The sequence below is a fragment of the Brassica rapa genome, chromosome A02, assembly GCF_000309985.2.
Source record: "Brassica rapa cultivar Chiifu-401-42 chromosome A02, CAAS_Brap_v3.01, whole genome shotgun sequence".
Lineage (NCBI taxonomy): Eukaryota > Viridiplantae > Streptophyta > Magnoliopsida > Brassicales > Brassicaceae > Brassica > Brassica rapa.
In genome coordinates this window covers 14,989,306-15,009,570 of record NC_024796.2, presented here as the reverse complement: position 1 = coordinate 15,009,570, position 20,265 = coordinate 14,989,306, and the positions used below count along the sequence as shown (strand labels likewise).

At 36.9% G+C, this 20,265-nt stretch overlaps 1 protein-coding gene across 3 annotated transcripts; it reads right to left on the bottom strand.

Annotated features, from left to right (window-relative positions):
* Positions 1 to 616: 616 nt before the first annotated feature.
* On the bottom strand, positions 617 to 19,954 carry LOC103853171. Of its 3 annotated transcripts, none has more exons than XM_033284129.1 (7): positions 15,368 to 19,954; positions 14,889 to 15,245; positions 14,686 to 14,803; positions 14,457 to 14,614; positions 14,245 to 14,355; positions 13,969 to 14,158; positions 617 to 13,893 (listed from the first exon to the last, which is right to left on the bottom strand). In XM_033284129.1, the coding sequence occupies exon 7, from the start codon at positions 8,724 to 8,726 to the stop codon at positions 7,233 to 7,235; it is 1,494 nt and encodes a 497-aa protein (XP_033140020.1). In that variant the 5' UTR covers positions 8,727 to 13,893; positions 13,969 to 14,158; positions 14,245 to 14,355; positions 14,457 to 14,614; positions 14,686 to 14,803; positions 14,889 to 15,245; positions 15,368 to 19,954; the 3' UTR covers positions 617 to 7,232. The 3 variants fall into 3 exon arrangements, with proteins under 3 accessions (XP_033140020.1, XP_033140021.1, XP_033140022.1); XM_033284130.1 differs by having other exon boundaries at positions 14,707 to 14,803; XM_033284131.1 differs by having other exon boundaries at positions 14,726 to 14,803.
* Between the last annotated feature and the right edge of the window lie 311 nt (positions 19,955 to 20,265).

Below are 20,265 nucleotides of genomic sequence, written 5' to 3'. Positions count from 1 at the left end.
TGGCTTTAAGGTGGGTTAGTTTAGGGTTTAGTATTTCAGTGTTGGAGGTTGGTTGTGATTCTGATGGTTTTAGTATTATACTACGTTGGTGAGATAAAATAGAATAGTTAATTATATAATATTTTGTATTTTAATTTATAAAAGATATTTTACATTGGGTTTGGGTTTATGAATTCGGGTTTAGGGGTTAGTATTTATGATTTAGAGGTGCGTTGGTTTAGGGTCTAGTATTTCAGGGTTAGAGGTTGGTTGGGGTTAGAGGTTGGTTATGATTCTAATTGTGTTTATAGTACTCTACTATGTTGGTGAGATGAAATAGAACATTTTCTTTTCCATCATGTGTGTTGCATACAGCTGTCATATATGCTTCATATAATTAAGTGTCCCTAAAAAAATCACGTCTCTTATATTTGGAAGTGAAACTGGCAACCTGTTAAGTAAAGGGGTAGAACCGGTTTGATTGAGACCAAAAAGTCTGACATTAAATTATGTCAAAATCAATGTTAGTTCCTTAATTTGTCTCTCAAATATAGCTATTTCGCTAATAAGCCCTTATTTTTACGACGTTGTTTTGAAGACTGAAGTTCATGTTTGTTTCTGAGTTTTTATGATAACGTTTTTTGTATTCATTTTTTTTTTCTAAAAGATTTGGAAGTTTAGTTGCGTGCTTTACGTTTAGTTTTATAAAGATATGATTATTTTCAATTTTAATGTTTTAGGATAAACGTGAATCTATAAATTTTATCTTCAATAAAACAATGTTTAATAAATTTTTTTAAGAATCCTTAACTTAAGAAACTACCATTGTAGAACTACAATTAAGTGTTTCTTAACATAAACTCTTAACTTAATTTTAATACTTAAATATTGACTATGAACCCACTTAGAGTTACCCCAATAAACATGGCACAGGTCAAAGGTCTTATGTTTTTAATTATTTTATAAAAATTCTGTTTTATACTATTAGTAAAATTTTTAAGAAAACTATGTACTTTTTGAGTTTAAATTGGTTACTATTGTGTATTTTTTGGTCCTCATAAAACTTCCAAGCAATATTATCAGACCAGTTTTGTTGTTCTTCACATAAAAGTGCACATCCTCATCGTGTTTTTCCCATAAAGTACATTCGATGATTGTTTCACTATAATTAAAAGCACTGAATTAATATGCAACCAAAGTTTTCATAACACTAACGTAGGAAAAACTGTGTGTAACTAAAATACTAACATAACTAAAATATTTTATACAAATAACCTCAGATCTTGTAGTTGAATATCCAACACTTTGTTAAATTTCCTGCATAGTTTCTTCGGTAATAATTTCATCCAGTATGTCTATATAAAAAATAGAAAAGTAAGGAAAAATTAGCCAAATAGTGAATGGAAAAATAATATTCTAACTTCATTATCTATTGAAATATGTACAACTAAAGAGAAAGAATATACCCATGAAGACATCATCAACATCTGACTGAGATAAAATATCTGGAAAATAGTTTAAGTTGAAGCGGGATATATTTGGAACCTTCTCAGATGTCTTCACATATGTAGTAAATATAAAATTTATCTTGTAAGGGTGTGTGGATTCCTCCGTAATCACCATTTTTACCCAATACTTAGAAATTCAAGATATCTAGATACTCTTTTTTTTTAGCTTCCTTTTGTATTTTTTAATCAATTTCTGTTCAATAGAAGCTTGAATCCTGTCTCCCTGTCAAGTGTAGAAACTACGCAAACATATCAACATTTCAGGAGTCTACAACATACTCTTAGAAAACAGATCACTATTTACTCAAACATTCATGAATTTACACAAACATTCATCAATCTCATTTGCAGCATATTTTTAAAAATTAAAGTGTGTACGTTTTCATCCACAAGAACAGCTTCCATCCCGAAAATAACTTGAAATTTAGGTTTAGAATAATATTCCCAAAAATAAATTACGAGTTCCCTCTAGAGAGAAACTCTCTCAAGCCCGCATCCCAAGACGCCTCCGATGGATCTCCCATGCTACAGCCACGCCGCTCTTTCATCCTCCCTCTGAAGAAGCTCTGCTCCTCTCCATGGCCATGATGGTGACTACTCCTCCGTCATGTCTCCGGCCCCCTCCAGATCCGCCGCTGTTTGAACGACCCACTTGAAGCTCTCTCTCTCTTCCATGTCGACGCCGTACACCACCTCGCCTGCTACTCTTCACGATCTGCTACTAAAGAATTCCGAACACTTTGCTCCAGCTTCACTCCCTCGGACTACTGTCTCTGCTCTTACTCCACAGGGATCCCGTGTCCCAGCTCTATGAGCCACGACGTAACAAAGAACATTCAGTTTGAACACAAAGCTTTATCTCTAAACCTAGCAGCAAGAGCCTTGTCTATAGATAAGGAAGTAGAAGTGAGTTATTAGGGCCTATTTCCAGTACACAACAAATCTAAGTCTTGAGGACTGGCTTCTGATTGTCAAAGTACCGGGAGTGACTTGTTTTGTCAGTGTTCAACTCATACCAATGTACCTTCTCTGTTATGCTCAACCAGATATGGTTATCGAGGACTCCTAGGAAGCTGTTTCCTTCTCCTCTGCTCAGTGGCTCCTCTACCTTGGCAACATACCTCTCCTTTACTGGTGCATCCCTTTCAAACGACCACTACAGCTTTCTCATTATCGACATCCTCCTTCTGTGGTCATTAACCCAGCGCCGCCGTCTCTATATAGCACCAACAGCGCCCATTAGCTACATTATTTCAGAGCTCAAAACCTGCAGGATGGCAACAATTTCTGTTATGGGCGTGTCTTTCCAGCTTATGATGTTCAAGGACAAGACGGTACTATACCTCAAAATTCATCTAGTACTTTTCCGTATGCGTACCTCCGGTTCACCTAGCTGTCCCCCTAATGGGGTGTTCCTTGTGATATGTCTATCTCCATTGCTGCATTTTATGTTTTTTGAGCGTCGAACTCTCACGATGAGTATCTTTGTCTTTGGGGAAATGGCATTTTATGTCATGCCCGACGAATTCTCTAGAGTCGGAGTTCTTGACTCAACTCTCTTTGACCAAGGAAATTTAATGGAGCTTTCATCATATGTTATTGTATTAGCCTCAACCGCCTCACCAAACAGTTTGCTCCTCGTTTCTTTAGAGATTCACCAACAACCAAACAACTGAACTGTTTCTATATAACCCATTTAGTGGAAGCCTAAATTATCAAGAACCAGAGAGTATCCATAATCTTTTGGGTGGCTTTGCAAATGAGGTTTTGTAAGTATCATTTTCACATTTGCTACTTAAGAAACTCTGAGGAGAGTGATTAGTGAACCTTTACTTTCACCTGTCTTTCCAAGGAGAAGACATAGACCAACACAAATTATAATCAAACAGATGAAGAAAAGTAATTAGTGGCTCTGAAACTAAAATGTGTGATTGAATAAGTTTGTTTTATTTAGTTTTTTTTTTGGGTGCAAATGTTAAGATTTATACCAAGGTTTTTTTGTTTTACAAGAGTTGTGGCAAGCCACTTATTACAAGAAGAGGAGGAAATTACAAAACAAAGAGCAGAAATAAAGAGAAGCTAAGGGGGATGATTGAGGGAGAAGTAAACCTGCAGTAGTGAGTGGTGACTGCTAGACAAAGACGGGAAGGAGATGAGAAGATCCCTTAGGAGACGGTCTACCTGCTTAACCACAGCTGCTTCGGAGATTGATGTGCCTGCAAAAATCCTGGAGTTCCGCTCTCGCCAAACACAATAAACAATACTCTGCAGTAGAAGCTTTAACACTACCGGCAGTCCATATGAATCAACAACTTGTTGCAGAGACAATAGATCCCCAACCGATATAATAGATGACGGAATCGGTAGATTTGAGCTACTGCAGTAGTGTGTCCAGATTGCAGTAGAGAATGGACAGTGGAAGAAAAGGTGATCATGTGATTCCAGACCAGAGCCGCATAACACACAGTGCAATGGGACTGACATACCCCAAGATGCTAAACGGTCCCTTATGGGTAGCCTGCAAAGGATTGCCATCCAAGAAACAAACGAACACCTAGGAATCTCCTCCTTAAACCAAATCAGACTTGACCAAGAAACTTCTAAGGCCCTTTCTCTGATAGAGTGCCATGTTGCCTTAGAAGAGAATTTAGGTACATAATGGCCTGCACCGTTCCGCCAGAGGAACCTATCTTTTCCTCACTGTGTAGAAGGAGGTGCCATTGTTGTGAGTACAATGTGAAGAGATACAGCCTCTTCCGATCTAGCTGGTGGAAGCCGCCACTCTTCATCGCACACTGCATCACTAACCGCCGCGTCCTCAGCAATCCGGAGTTTCCTAGGTCCACGCTGTCCAAAACCATCTATTAGGGGACCTAGATCTGTCCAGTAATCATGCCAGAATCTGGCCGTTTTTCCATCTCCGATACTACACCTTAAAAACTCAGCAGCTGCTTCCTTTGTTCTCAACAAACTCCTAACAGTAGGGGAGAACCTCTGTGCATCAGCTGTAACCCAAAAAACTCTGTCTTCCAAACACTTTAGAGTGGAGGCAAGCCACCCATAATGACCCTGACCCTGAAAAGAAGTTCCAAACTCTTTTTAGCTCAAAAACCTTTTGGAACTCCTCCAGTCTTCTAATACCAAGTCCTCCCTCCTTCTTTGGCTTGCAGATGCTGGCCCAACTAACTCTAGCCCCTGCGGCAGAGGAAGTACTATTTTTCCACAAGAAGCCCGAGCAAAGGGAGTCCACTTTCTCGTAGAATCTCTTAGGCAAAGCAAACACTGAGCTCTTAAAATTTACCATCCCATACACCCCCGATGCAACTAGTATTACCTTACCCGCAAAGGACAGGGATTTAACAGTCCATGAGTTGAGCTTCGAGGTTATTTTCTCAATAAAAGGCTGTAGAGTAGCCATACTGATCCTACTAGGGTTCAAAGGGAGGCCTAGAAACCTGGTCGGAAATGTGCCAATCTTAAACCCGGAGAGATCGCTGATAACAGAGGCTTCTATGGAATTGAACCCTCCAAAAAAGATTTCTGACTTTGCCGCATTCATGTCTAACCCCGATCACAACTTAAACTCCGCTAGTACCTTCCTTACTCCCCTTAGAGAGTGGTTCGAACCATCTGTAAAGATGAGCAAATCATCTGCGAACAACAAGTGTGTGATACGCGGATCATCACACAAAGGGTGCAGTCTTATGTCACCAGCTTCAACCGCCTTTTCCAGCAGACTAGATAGAACCTCCATAGCCAAGATGAAAAGATAGGGAGATATAGAATCACCTTGGCGCAAACCCTTTTTCCGGGAAAGAAACCCGCTAGCTCGCCGTTGATCGCCACTGAGAACCTCGGTGTAGTAATACACTCCCTTATCCAAGTTACGAATATAGGAGGAAAATTCTGGGTGTCAAGCAGCTTCAGCACAAAGTCCCAGGATATGGTGTCAAACGCTTTCCTTATATCAACCTTAAGCATACAGCTCCTAGGGCAAGATGCTGAGTTGTATTTCCTTATAAGCTCTGATGCCAGTAGGACGTTTTCGCCCAAGTTCCTACCCTTAAGAAACGCTGCTTGATTTCTGCTGATACAAGATTGCAGGATCGGCTTCAATCTGTTTGCCAGGATCTTAGTAATCACCTTATAAATCAAGTTACAGCAGCTTATAGGTCTGAAATCACCCAATCTACAAGCTGCATCCATCTTGGGAATGAGACAAATGGTAGTTGTGTTCAAGTCCTTAAGAAGCCGGCCGTTGCGGAAGAACTCCGAGATGGCAGAGATAAAGTCAGTTCCAACCGTGTCCCATGAAGCCCGAAGAAATTCGATTGAGTACCCGTCAGGCCCGGAACTTTTGTTCATAGGCATTGACTTGATTGTGCCTATTATCTCAACCGCTGAAACCTCTCTTCTCAAATAAGCAAATTGCAGCTCTGAGCATCTGAAAGACAAGACCTCTCCAAGCGATTGCACGGAGATAGGAGACTCATGCATGACAGTTTCACCGAGAATGTTCTGGAAGTAGGCAGCAGCATGGGTTTTTATCTCATAGATGGTACCCAAGAAACGGTCATCCTCGTCTTGAAGATAGTGTATATGATTGTTCGAGTTGTGTTGGATAACGGTTTTATGATAGAATCCAATGTTCCTATCACCCACATCTGCCCACCGAACTCTTGATCTCTGTCAAAAGAACTTTTGCTCAGCATTTAGTAACAGATTCAGTTTCCTTCTTTCACAATGTTCTTCCGCAGCTGTAGCAGGGTCTGGCGACATAAGAACCACACGCTGGAGTGAAGCCACTTTTGCTGACTGCTCCTTTACCCTCTCAGAGATACCACTGTAGTTTCTCCTATTGATACCTCTCAGCTCCTTCTTCAGTAATTTCAGAGATCTCACCAGTTTGAACTGATCAGAGCCCACAATCGATCCGGGGTTCCAAGCTGCAGCAACTATCGAATTATACTCAGGGTGATCGACAACATGATGATAGAACTTAAAGGGTTTAGGACCTCTTCGCCTCAGAGAGGGCAGTCTAACAATACAGGGAGCATGGTCAGATTGGCCCGGCTCAAAGAATTCTGCATAAGCATCAGGAAACAGAGAAGCCCAAGCTTGATTGATGAGAACGTGATCGATACGCTTGGACACCGGATCAGCGTCGTCATTGTTCCACCACGTACCCTTGCATTGTGCCTCAAAGAGCTCAGCCTCCTGGAGAGCATAATTCATATCATCCATTCCAGCTGAGTCCACAACTTGAGAAGGGTAACCAGAATGGTGTTGTAGCCTGATAATTTGATTAAAATCCCCTAACACGGCCCAGGGATTACCGCTCAATGCTTGCGTATCATGAATGACAACAACCTCCTCCCACAAAGCCTCACGTTCTGCCACAACATTCAGGCCATAAACAAAAGTGACGGTGATATTTATATTCTCCGCCATAATATAGATACCACAAGTTACTGCTTGCTTCGAAGCCTTATATACAAATACTGACACTGACGGATCCCAAACGACTACGATCCGACCCGCTTCGTGATGCTCGTAGTTTCCAAAATATTTCCAACCTCTAGGGATTGCATTCAAAATACAAGCCTCATTATTTCTCCGGATATGCGTCTCCAAAAAAACACCGAAGAGAGGTCTATGGATGTTAATCCAGCGTTTTACCATATCGTGGCATCTGTCACTATTGAGTCGTCTGACGTTCCATGCAAAATACGTAGATAATTATTATTATATGGGGTGTGTGATCTTGCGGCCACTCTTCCTTCCGCCTACAAGGAAGAAAGGAGCTTCTTCTACTGTTGTGTCCCTACCACCAGTAGCTGTCTCATCCTGCGGTGAAGTTCTCTCGACACTGGATTCATGCTGTACTATTAGAGCGTTGTCAGAAAAGCTAGGAGTTTCCGGAACCTCCACTGAATTCCCAATCTCTACTGCAGCTTTGCTATTAGCGTCCACAGTATTAATATAATGGCTATTGTCTGTTACAGAAGACTGAGGAATCTCACCCTCCTCTAGCTCAGATGTCCTCTCAGTCCCAGCAGACAATTGTTGAGTAATCGTCCGCGGAAGTTGTCTAGTTCTTCCATGTTTGGATCTGTTTCTGACATTTTTACCAGCACCCAGAGGACTAGCAGATCGTTGACGAGATGAAGCGGAAGACTTAAACAGCCTGCATTCATCACGCTGGTGACCAAATTTTCCACACCCTTCACACTTTAATGGCAACCAAGGATAGCTGATTGAAATCTCATTTTCCTTGCTATTTGAGAAACCAGAGATAATCTTACTAGGCAGAGACTTAGTAAGATCCACCCTGACATACAGCTTAGCCACTTGAAAATTTTCCTTCCTCTCTGTTTCAGGTGCTAGAGAGATAGGTTTCCCCACCGCAGTAGCAATCCTGCTTAAACTCTCCTTGTTGAAGAGGAGATAAGGGACATTCCTGAGTTCCACCGGTACCACCGCACTTGTGATATGAGCCTCTTCTGGAGTAAATTCGGGGGACCAGGGAGCCACAAACATAGGATAACCTGCTACATTCCAACAGGTCCTAGCTAACATAGATTCCCTGGTTTTCGCATTAGTGACCTTGAGAAGGAAAGCACCATCTCCTATATTGTGGACAAAAATTCTTGGCCCAGCTCGCGCCCAAATTGCGTTGACTACACCAATGATACGGCCCATCGATGGGTAATCACCGTGAAATCTTGCGTAGATGAAATCACGAAACTCTTCCTTAGCAGCCACGATATTTTCATCGGGTATAAACACGAAGGGGACACCCGAGACGTGCTCTGTTGGCGAAGCCAACTCCTCCAATTGAGCCGAAGCTTTAAGGAGACTTGCATAGCTTTTAACCTCTGGCAAATTTGAGACTGAGGGAACCTTTGACCCGCCAACAGCTTCAAACTGAGTAGAAACACCAGCTGGAGCCACTCTAGCTCTAACCTCCTCACCGGAAGTGGAAGTAATAACTCGCTCAGAAACCGGAGGTGCCGGAACTGAGATACCTGAAGTCAATGAGACCTGCGTCGAAGAAGTACCACAATCAGATCCAGATAGGTTAGCCTCGGCAGGAGATCCCTTCACTGGAGAATCAGCCATCTCTACCACCTCGGTGGTAATTGCAGCGGCAGCGCACAAAGCACCGGCGAGAGACGACGATTTCTTCAGAGTACGAACAGAGGCAGGGGGCTTAGAAGCACCTTGAAGGCGAGCCATATTGGTGGAGCCCCGAGAGCGTTACGACGTTTCTTCTTAGGAGGCATTAGAAAAGAGAGAGCAGAAGGATAGGGGAGGAGGGTTCTCGCCGGAACGGCGTGGTGCCGACCGACGGCGGAGATTAGGTTTCCGAAGCCTTATCGCCTAATCGCACTTTTACGAGGAGAGAGTTAGCTGCGTGATGACTTTCAAAAAAGATATTGGTTGATATTTGGCACCACGTTATTTAGTTTACTACAACTAACATTTTATAAAGATATTGGTTGATATTTGGCAAACGTTACATGTAGTTGAACTTGTTAGTTATCAATATTGTTAACAGTAATCGCATTCCACATATTTTAAATTTTTGGTTTCTTTTATCTTGTGGTAACTTATAATTTCTAAATTAATTTATTTAGTTTTATTGTTTTCGGATAACCATACTTTCGACATTAATCTGACTAAAATCTATTGTGACCAATTATTTTACTTGGTTCATATTTTGTTTTCAAATTTAGCTAACGCCATTAATAGATTAACTAAAAATTAAGGCAAACGCTTTCCACACAAAAATTTATAAATACAACAGATAGATAATTTCATTACTTCAAAAATTATATCTCACAAAAAAAATGAATAATTTCATAGTGTTTCTGTTTGTTATTACTATATGTTTTGGATTGAGTGAAGCTTGCGCAGAAAGTCGTGTAGTATTCAAGAACGAAATCGGTAACCGTACTATTTTTCATGTCACTTGTCAATCCTGGAACCCAGCCATTTCTCATGGACAAATAAATATACAACCCGACCGTTCTCATATTTTTCGATTCGTCTCGGCTAAAGAAAGAACAACGTATATTTGTAATCTCTTTTACCAGCTTCCGGTCGATCCACATAATCCTCGTCCTCGAATAAAACAGTTTCATCATCTTGAAGCATTTCGAGCAGGCACAAGGTCGAATAAATGTGGTCAATACCGTGAATGGTGTGCCAGACATGATGCAATTTATTTCAGAAGAAATCCTAGTGACCCACTAGGACCTGTGCTTCGTTGGACTACCATCGACTAAATATGTTTTCCTAAATGTTATAACAATATTTATGTAAGTTGATTATTTTTATTTGTAAATAAAATCCCATACGTTGTATAAATAAAGTGCTACAGTATGTAGCAAAAATAATAAAATGTGTTTATTAAATGATTATGTATATTGTTGTTTCCATATTTTAGATAATCTTTTATTTTATTTTTAATAAGTAATATTTGTTTATTCAAAAACAAATTACATTCTCTATACAGCTGACAAGGACTGCAACATCGAGATCATGCATTTCTTCAAAATTAAATGTTCAACCAATTGGGACATGTTGTGTTCCCATGTGTTGGTATGGACATTCGAGTTTTAGGTCAGGTTTGGGAATTATTGGATATGGCTTTTTTCATATATGTGAGTTTTGGACCTATATAGATACCTATATTCAAAGAGTTTTGGTATGATGTTGGTACAATTTTAGATTCTTTCTATTTGATTTTGTGTTGGTTTGATTTTAAATATTTTATATCTATAAATACACACGAAAACAAAATACCATTTGATTAAATTATTTTATACGAAAACCCCATAAAATTTACCTTAAATTGTGTAAAATGACCAAAATATATTAGAAATAATTGAAATTAAAAAAAATTAAACTTCATTTTATTTTATTTGTAACTTCTAATTTAACATATATATAAAAGAGAAGTACAAAAATAAAATACCCCTTAATTTTCGACTAATTTACAACGACATGCCACTGAAGTTATTAATTAATTTAACTTTTATGATTCTTTGTCTTTTCTTCTTTAATGTATTTCCAAAATCAAATTATAACTAAAAAAATTTGGCAACAATAATTAATATTATATATGTGTGTTTAGAAATAGTTAATACGTTAACTAACTACTTTACTAATTCCATATATACATAATATATAGTATATACAACAAATTTTACTATACATTATCATAAACTTTTAATCCATAAATAGTATATAAAAAAATATTATATATTATCATAAAATTTTGATCCATACAAAAATAAAAATACATTTGTTCGGATATACATGTTATATTCTATCATAAAATTGATGATTTACAGGATAAAATAAAATTATTCAATATAAACAATAAAATTATTGTGTTTCGAAATGTCATATTAAACAATTATTTGAACGGGTAAATTTTAAAATATATATTATAACTAATACAAATAAAAATTTATTTATAAAAAATAAAAATAAACACCTCAAGCTCTAGCTGAAGTTTTATACTACTTAAAAATGTCTTAAAATATGATTTTACAAATAAAAATTCACTACAACTAAATAATAACTCCGAAGATATCTTTTTGGGGGAAATCGCTTGAAGAAGAGACCAGCACTAATACTTGAAATGAAATTCACTATTCAAATGCAGAAACATGGAAGCATTCTCTTCTAACTGATCTCGAGAAGTGATGGATCTTAAAATCCAACTCAGAAATTAGGGTTAGAGTTTACTTGACATGTTAAAAAGGTAACTAATAAATCAAATGTCTAGTGTCGATTTTGTAGGAAAAATGTCTGTTTTATTTATAATCTGAGAAAGTACAAACTCTAAAGAGACAAGGGTATTTGGAGTATAGGTTTGATATGGAATAATTCGGATCCCTTTTTCTTGTTCCAGGTACTCGTTTTATAGACCTTGGGAGATGGATCATAAGTCATAACGACCACACGATCGAGCATCAGGTGACTTTATGATCGTCTTTAATGCCTCGATCTTCTTTACGTTTTGGTTTGAGTATGTCAACTCGGCATTGATCATCCTAAAGAGCTGGGGATGGGCATGTGACCTTCGTGAGCATGTTGCGTTTGTTCACAACTGGAACTCAATGGCAGCCCTTGACAAGTACGTACCCTTCCATATTTTATGTTGGAGGTGGAAGCAGAGGACCTCCTTCTGTTATGCTGTCTGAGAAAGCTCACAGCTGTGGGAGGTGAAGAAGCTAAAGAGTTAATGGAACCTATTCTAGTCGCTAGTTAACCTTTTCTCAAATGAAAAAAAAAAGAAGTTTAATACTATTTGTTGACTTGTGGCCAATACTATATGTTGATTGAGGATGCTAACTTGCATAAGGCCAGAACGAGTTACAGCCGCTTATATGGTACCAACGGAGATGTGATTGACTATATATGTATAATCTTATGTGTACACGAGTCACAACTCAAGCGATGCAGTTTCACATTCGGCGAGTTGGTTATTTGATCGAGACTTCTTTGGGTTTCATGCTTAGAGAGGAAAGAGGAGGGCCAACCAGAGAGACGTAGACGTACCGTTTGAAATCAGTCAACGTGGAGACCATCAATCCTTTCTTTTCCAGCAATATGTGTCTCGGTGGTTCATGGAAAAAATCCACTTTAAGCGCCCTGTCTACACTTAATCCCACAGATTTTGTCATGGATGGAAACATCTAATCAACCTTTGGGACCAAGAGAGATCAATTTAACCCTATTCTTCCTTTGAAGAAAGAACACTTCCATCAAAAATTCATCTCTTCGAGAAAGGTCCTTTTTTTGAGATACAATTTCGAAGAAGAAGATCTTTATCCTAACCGTCTTGCACTCTTGTGCGAAGGTATTTTGGAACCGGTAGATGCAGCGAGATTCATTTTAATGAAATTCGAGGTTATGGACTTGTATTTAAAGCCGCATTCACAAGTTGGTTCATCAAAAGTCGTTTGAAGAGATTAAAGTGAGATTGTTCTCTTTTTCTAGTGTAGATGCACTAGGGGCGGAGCCCCCGCGCAAGCGCGGGGTCGTGGAACGGAGTTGTTGTTCTATATGTCTGCAAGTGATGCCGTATTTGTGAAGTTTACATTGTGCTTTGATCATTGATTTTTCAAACTTTGTATTGTAATAGGATTGAGGTGTGATGATGAATTATGTATGCAGTTGTTTCTCCACTTATAAGGAGTAGACCCTTTTAGTAATGAGGTTGTTATAATTGTGGTGTTGCTTTGCAGAAATTTGTATATGCAAAGGGTTGTAGTTCCGGGCATCATTAGCGAGATGTTGGTGTGTTGTTTGTGAAGGGGGACGGGGTGAGGGTTGTAAACGAAGGGCTGTTGGCATGTGTGTAAGTGTGTTGTATGGGATGGTATTTAGTTACGTAAATTAACCAGCATCCACCTAGAGTTACATTTTGTTTGTTACTGAGGTTTTTTGTTTGTTTGTTTTGTTCTAATCTTTTTTGTTGAATTTGAAGTTTTTGACCTTATTTTTCGTGAATGTATTATCCAAAACATAAATTTGTTGATTTCTTAGTGCATGTATATGATTTGATATGCCGTTCAAAAAAAAGTATATAATTTTATAATTTTATAATTTTATCTTCATTATCTTGTTTCTAGCATACTGATTTTTTCGGAAGAAAGGCTTTATAACATTTGTTAAAATCCCACTTAGACACTTAAACTATATGTTGGACCCTCAAAAACTTTATGGTTAGAAATCATCGATTCAGCTACATGGTTAAACTCATTACATGTCAAATACATCCATGGCTTGATTAGTTAATACAAATTACAATTGTGTTGAAAAGCAAAAAGCAAAAAATAATATGAGATAAGTAGTTTCAATATATTCATCTGTCTAACCTCACCTGCTGTAACCCTATTTAACAGTGGAGGACACTTCATTCCTTGGATGGGAAGCAAACCTTTAAAACAAAATCCAATCAACTTTAAAACATGGGAGAAGTGAGTCAACCTATACTTTTGTTAATACAAAAATGCTTACATCGATCTAGATAGCTCCATGCATACTTATTGAATACATGAAATACTAAAAAAAAACGTGCTACCAAAACAGCTGTGAGTCAGCAATAGTGTATTGGCCTCCAATAATCTGAAGCTTACCCATTGCGAGGTTTCTTCGAAGTGCGCACACTCCACACCATCTGCCTCTTGAAACTCTTCGGGAGACATGTCAGATAAAGCATGGATATCGTTTAGTTCAGTATTTCCTCCTGGGTGGCCTTCCACCATGACAATTACTGGGGTCACTGCTGTTGACAGCTAAACTGCTTTCAACGTTGGGATGAATCTTTTTTTTTCACAGCTCCAGCTCATGGCATCTCATCGTCAGGGTTATCATAACCTCACTGGAGAGATCATTGGAAACATAAGGCATTAATGCAAGGAGTGGTGAAATGTAAGTATGAATGGAGTCAGCTTACTTGTGCTGCGGGAGGGGTGGACGTTGGTTGCGACAAAAAATGCGGGATACGGTGAATGACTACTTGGTGAATAACTGCTTTCCTGAGAAATTAAACTCCGAAAGCTTCAGCTGGAATGTTAAGTTCCTCACTACGATATCTTCAACGCATTGTGGTAGGCTATGCTCTCTGGGTCTTCCACTCCGGCGCCCTGTTTGAGATTGAGTATTTATTAAATGATCATCCCATTTTATTAAATCTAAAAACAGATAACAAAGGTCATTTGGTGGGTGTTACCATGTCCTGAGACAGTGATGAGGCAGGGACTTCGGTAAGCTTGTTCATCTCAGCGTCCAAACCACAAACAGAACAGAGTTCGAGTGATCTGTTACCATCTCAACCTGGCACCTAGTCATCGAAGATAGATAAGATTTGTTAGGGATTAGGTGCATTTGTTTCCTTCTCAGAAGTTTTAAAGCACGTCTAAAACTTTGTACAACCTGGATTACCTAACAATAACTACAATGTTTGCATCATGACAGGCTGTGCATGTAAGCGATGAGAAACTACGCTAAAGTTTCCGGGAGCATTTAGATTATGAGAAGTAGCACCACCCATTTGCTTTTTCAATGCTGTCAACTTTCGCAGTGCACAAGAACTCTGCAGCCTGCAAGTGTTTGGGTTTGTAAGAGGGTAGTTGCAAGAGAGTAAGCTGGAGGTTTTAAGTTCGAGGCTAACTTGTGGTGGTGAAATGATTACATAAGAATTCAGCTCTCACAGTGTTAATGATACAATCTTCTTCACCCCTCCATATTTTGTAGCAGTTGAGGCGGACCCATCTTCACTCCCCTGGAAACTGAGAAAAACCGTGTATAAGTACAATTAATACAAACTGAAAATTAAAAAAGAATGCAAAGCAAAGCAAACACCTCAGACCTTACCCTATGTTACTCTCGCTATCAAAATAGAAATGGGTCCTTGAGGTTGGGTTCTCCGAAGATGAAATATCATACAACAGGGAGTCAACATGCCTACCTCCCACTATTTTTGGATTTAAGCTCGTTGAACTGATCACGTTTGGATCCATATCAAAGAACAGTTTCTCATGGTGCTGCCTGCTATAAAAGTTTGTAATAGAAATCTTTGAATGAGCGAAAGAGTAAGTGTTTTTTAAGAATTTAATAGCATTAAGGGAATAGTTTGTTCTAGCATCTGAATACGTAAGTTTTCCATAAATCACATAAAAAACAGTCTGAGCAATTGGAAGCTCTTGTTTCTCTGGTTTCCAGTCAAAAGCTCTGCCCAAAAATGAAAGCAAATTAAGAAATAGATCTCCGTTAGCGCTTTGACGACATTTGTGTAACCGTTGACGATATGATGATGAAATAGAAAGCTGGTGTTAGGGTACCAATATCGTTACCTTCTCTCATCTTGTATCGTAGGTGGAGGATAATGCTCATGAGATCGTCGTTATTCTTGATGTTAAGTTAATCTCGGAAGCGGCTTTCGATTTCTCACAGGAGACTGAACAGATTGAAACCCTAATCTACATCGAAGAGGAAGACTACGAAGAGAAGTGGCTTTCGTTGTAATTGTTTATTCTGATTTTACTGGGCCACTTTGTCCAAAAACACACTTCAGAGTCAGTGAATCAACCCATTTCGTAAATCAATACACGCGAAATCGAAAATGCAAAACGCAGACTCATTTTTCTTTGTGGGACCCACTTTGCCTATGTGGACAGCTTTAGGAGTGAGCAAAAACTCATCTGTTATAATGGGCTGGGCTGCGAGGAAAATGAATTAGCTGGCCCACACGCAAAATCACGGAGGCGTAGATTAAGTAAGCGCAAACGAAGCCCGATCGTATTTCATGGGTTTTTTTTTAAGCCCAATCCGCCAGTGACTTGGCACAATGAGTGGTTGAGAATATTTTGCCCATGTGGCATCCTTTATAACATCCAAAATTAGTCCATTTTATATAGTGGGATTATCAAACTCTGTTGAGTTTGTCTCTCTTCGATTTGTTTTGCTAAAGTTTTAAACTTGGCTATTCGGGTTTGTCCGGAAGAGCTTATTTGTTATGTAGTGTTTTAATTATGAACTAGATTAGGACTCGTCCTTTCAAATGGCGAGTATATTTTTTGTTTTATTTTTTTGATAAATTTTAATTTTTATATTTGTGTTATTTTTTGTGATCATATTTTTGTTTAATTCAATGTTTAGAGATGTGATATAATTTGATGCAGTTATAAAAATAGTTGAACATAACATTTATCAATAGGTCATGTTCATGTTTTAATTGAATAGATGAAAATAACTGATTGCACACAGAAAAAAGGAAGGACAAATGTGAAATGGACTTTACTTTGGTGTGTTTTATCAGCCCAAATAACAATAATCCAATCTTACATATTCTTCACTTGCTTAGAATTAGACAGGTGGCAAGCTATGATATCTTTATTTAGTGACGTGGAACCCCTCTCGGAAATGAAGAAATCCTTACTTGCTAGTGGCTGTGCTGCGTGCAGATTATTTGATACTTGTGTTATATAAATTTGTAAAGTGTTGTGTTGATTTGTTGTATAATTTGCTATTAGTGTTAAATGGACATATTCTAATGTTATTAGTTGATGCAAGTTAATTAAACTTTTCATGTTGGGCTTTACTATTTTTTTTTTTGACAAAAACAATCAAACTAAGTAACTAAACCATCCGATTCGGAGAGCCAAGCCGGAGGTGTGGAATCGACATATAGCATAGTTGTAGGAGAAATTCTCGCACCACGTGCAATTCTGTCCGTCAAAGTGTTTTGTGCTCTTGGAATACGTCTGATTCGGAAATAAGGGAAGAAACACTTACTGCGTCTAAATTCTTCCATGTGTGTAGAGAAAGCTGGCCAGTCTCAGGTGTCGACACCATCTTCACCAATTGAGAACACTACTTCAAAGAACTGAAGGGTTTTCATGCACTCTATCGCCCATATCAATGCTTCGTACTCAGCATGAAGAGGAGATAGACTTCTACGGAAATTCATCGCACCCATCATAACATCTGCCGAGCCAGTACTTCGACATAACCATCCTTGTCCCGTGAATTTATCTTCTTTTTTCAGGCTCCATCAATATAACAAATCCTCGTATTGTCCAAGGAAATCCAATCAGTCCCCTGTTTTAAACTCCCATGATGAAGATGCTCATGCTGTTTCTTCACCGTTAATTGTGCATCCATCCATGTCGTGCTTTCCACTTCAGCTAGGCATAGGATGTCCTGCGGGTTTCCATCCTTATTAGAATAGATCTTATCATTTCTAGTATATACCATAATATCCATGGGAAATAGCTAAACTCATCCAGAAGATAATGTAGAACCTTTATAAATTATCGGGACTTTGAAATTTTATTAATTTATAGAGAAATTAATTTACAAAAATTTCTTTATTTAGATTTCTTATTTTAGGATATATTTATTCTAAGATAAGAAAAATGTATGATTTTAGTGTATAGACATTAATTGTTTTTTTTTAATTTGAAATTTATATTAATTTTATTATTTTATTTGGTGTATATAATATATATTGCATAGAACTTAAATGTGTTTTTAGATTTAATATTACTAAATTTTATCAAAATATAATGATAATTCTATTGTGAATATAAGACAGGCAATATAATAATAGGTTCTTACTTATATAAAATATATATATACATATAAATTATTAATTTATAATTTTAATAGGACCATATATTTACATATATTTTCAAAAAGAAAATATTATCTTATTATTTTTATAGATTTTTGTCAAATTTTGAGTTGGGGACCGGCAAAATTTATTAATTTATATAAATTATTAATTTGTCAAGTATTAATTTATAGAGATTCTACTGTATAATGAAGCAAACTCTAATAACTTATGGGCCTTCTAAGAAAATAATATAAGAGCATATAGCATTTACTCCGTATGTTTCAAAATGTTACATATTTTAAACTTTTCACACATTTTAATAAAACACACTAAATTTTCATATTTTTTTGTGAGTATCTTTTTCCCATAATTCTAAGCTAATAAAAATCTAATAAGTGCAATTAAGTTTTTTGAAGTTTGCAATTAGTTGATAAAACATGCATTAAAAATGCAAAAAAAAAATAGATCTTTTTGAAACAAAATTTTTCTCTAGAATATGTAACTTTACGAAACATAGGGAGTAACAGTTATAGAATATTGCCCATACATTAGTATTCGGTGAGAAAGTAAATAGAGAAGCTTAAAATAGGATGACACGTGGCTTTGCCCCAAGGAGAGAGAAAAACTTAATATATACTATTATTTGCAAAGTAATTTTTCGCAACAGAACTTTCATGTTAAAAGTTAGAGCGGTTAATATCTATATTACCCTTAATAAATATATAAATAGTAATTTTAATAATTAAATATGTATAATTGATTACACTTTACACGTTATTTTGATAGGTATTTTGTGGGCAACTTGATAATTACACGTTAGACTAAATAAAACAAAGACTTCTAATAATTCAAAACAGTCAAATAAACCTGTAAAATTAAATTTTAAAACAGTAAGATAAATATGCGTCTATATTTATCACGCAAACTAAGGAAATATTGTCCTTATCTCAATTTTCTTCTGTTTTATTTTTTTGTCGTCAATTTTCTTCTGTTTTAAGTTTATACGAAGTTATCCTAAAATTTAGTTTTTAATTTATTTATTTTTCTTTGTATTTATTTTCGTTTTGTATTTTCAGTTTGTTTTTGATAGTTTCTTGCATGTTGCTGGTTTGATGAGGTAAAAATAACTGAAAGAGAAGAAAGATCATCTTTTTAATTTACTTCATTGCGTGAGATGGTTGATAGGTGATTTTTCATAGTTTTTAGATTCCACTGATGTTCAAGAAGATGAAAATTTGACAAAAAAAACAAAAAAAAAATTGTGATTAAAAATATAAAAAATAATTTAGCATGATATTTTTAAAATTTATACTTTTCGTAAAATGATCATGTCCGCATGTGCGGGCCAAACACCTAGTATTACAGTATTAGAGATAGATAAATAGATTAATAATGTGCTACAATATGTAGCAAAATAGTAAAAAAATAAGTTTATTAAATGGTTATGTATATTGTTGATTGTGAGTGTCGGAAAAGGTCGAGTCCGTAAAGGGTTTGCCTCAAGACTTTAAGAATACACTGGTCCCAAGGTGCCCAGAACTATTCAAGGAGTATTCTGTGTCTTGTTTGCAAGGAGCAAGCTGATTGCATCTAGCGTAACTCAATAGTTCAAGCAAAACAGAAACAAACATGTACCACTATTCCATTTCCATTCACCAACAACCAAACAACTGAACTGTTTCTATAACCAATTTAGTGGAAGCCTAATGATACAGAACCAGAGAGAAACCATAATCTTTTGGGTGGCTTTGCAAATGAGGTTTTGTAAGTATCATTTTCACATTTGCTACTTAAGAAACTCTGAGGAGAGTGAACCTTTAATTTCACCTGTCTTGCCAAGGAGAAGAAGACAGAGACCATCACAAATTATAATCAAACAGATGAAGAAAATAATTAGTGGCTCTGAAACTAAAATGTGTGATTGAATAGGTTTGTTTTATTAAGTTTACTACAACTAACATTTGATAAACATATTGGTTGATGTTTGGCAAAAGTTACATGTAGTTGAACTTTTTAGTTTTCAATATTGTTAAAAGTAATCAAATTCCACATATTTTAGATTTTTGGTTTTCTTTATTTTTTGGTGACATATAATTTATAACAGTTAATTTATTTAGTTTTATTGTTTTTGGATAACCATACTTTCGACATTAACCTGAGTAAAAGCTATAGTGACCAATTATTTTACTTGGTTCATATTTTGTTTTCAAATTTAGCTAACACCGTTAATAGACTATCTAAAATAAAAGCAAACGTTTTCCACACAAAAAGTTATAAATACAACAGATAGATAATTTCATTACTTCAAAAATTATATCTCACAAAAAAAATGAATAATTTCATAGTGTTTCTGTTTGTTATTACTATATGTTTTGGATTGAGTGAAGCTTGCGCCGAAAGTCGTTTAGTATTCAAAAACGAACTCGGTAAAGATAATATTTTACATGTCAAGTGTCAATCTTACAACCCATCCATTAATCATCCACAAATAAATATACAACCTGACCGTTATCATATTTATTTCTTCGTCTCGGCTAAAGAAAGAACAACGTATTATTGTAATCTCTTTTACCGGCTTCCGAAGGGTCCAAATAACACTCGTCCTCGAGAAAACCATTACGAAAATCTTGAAGC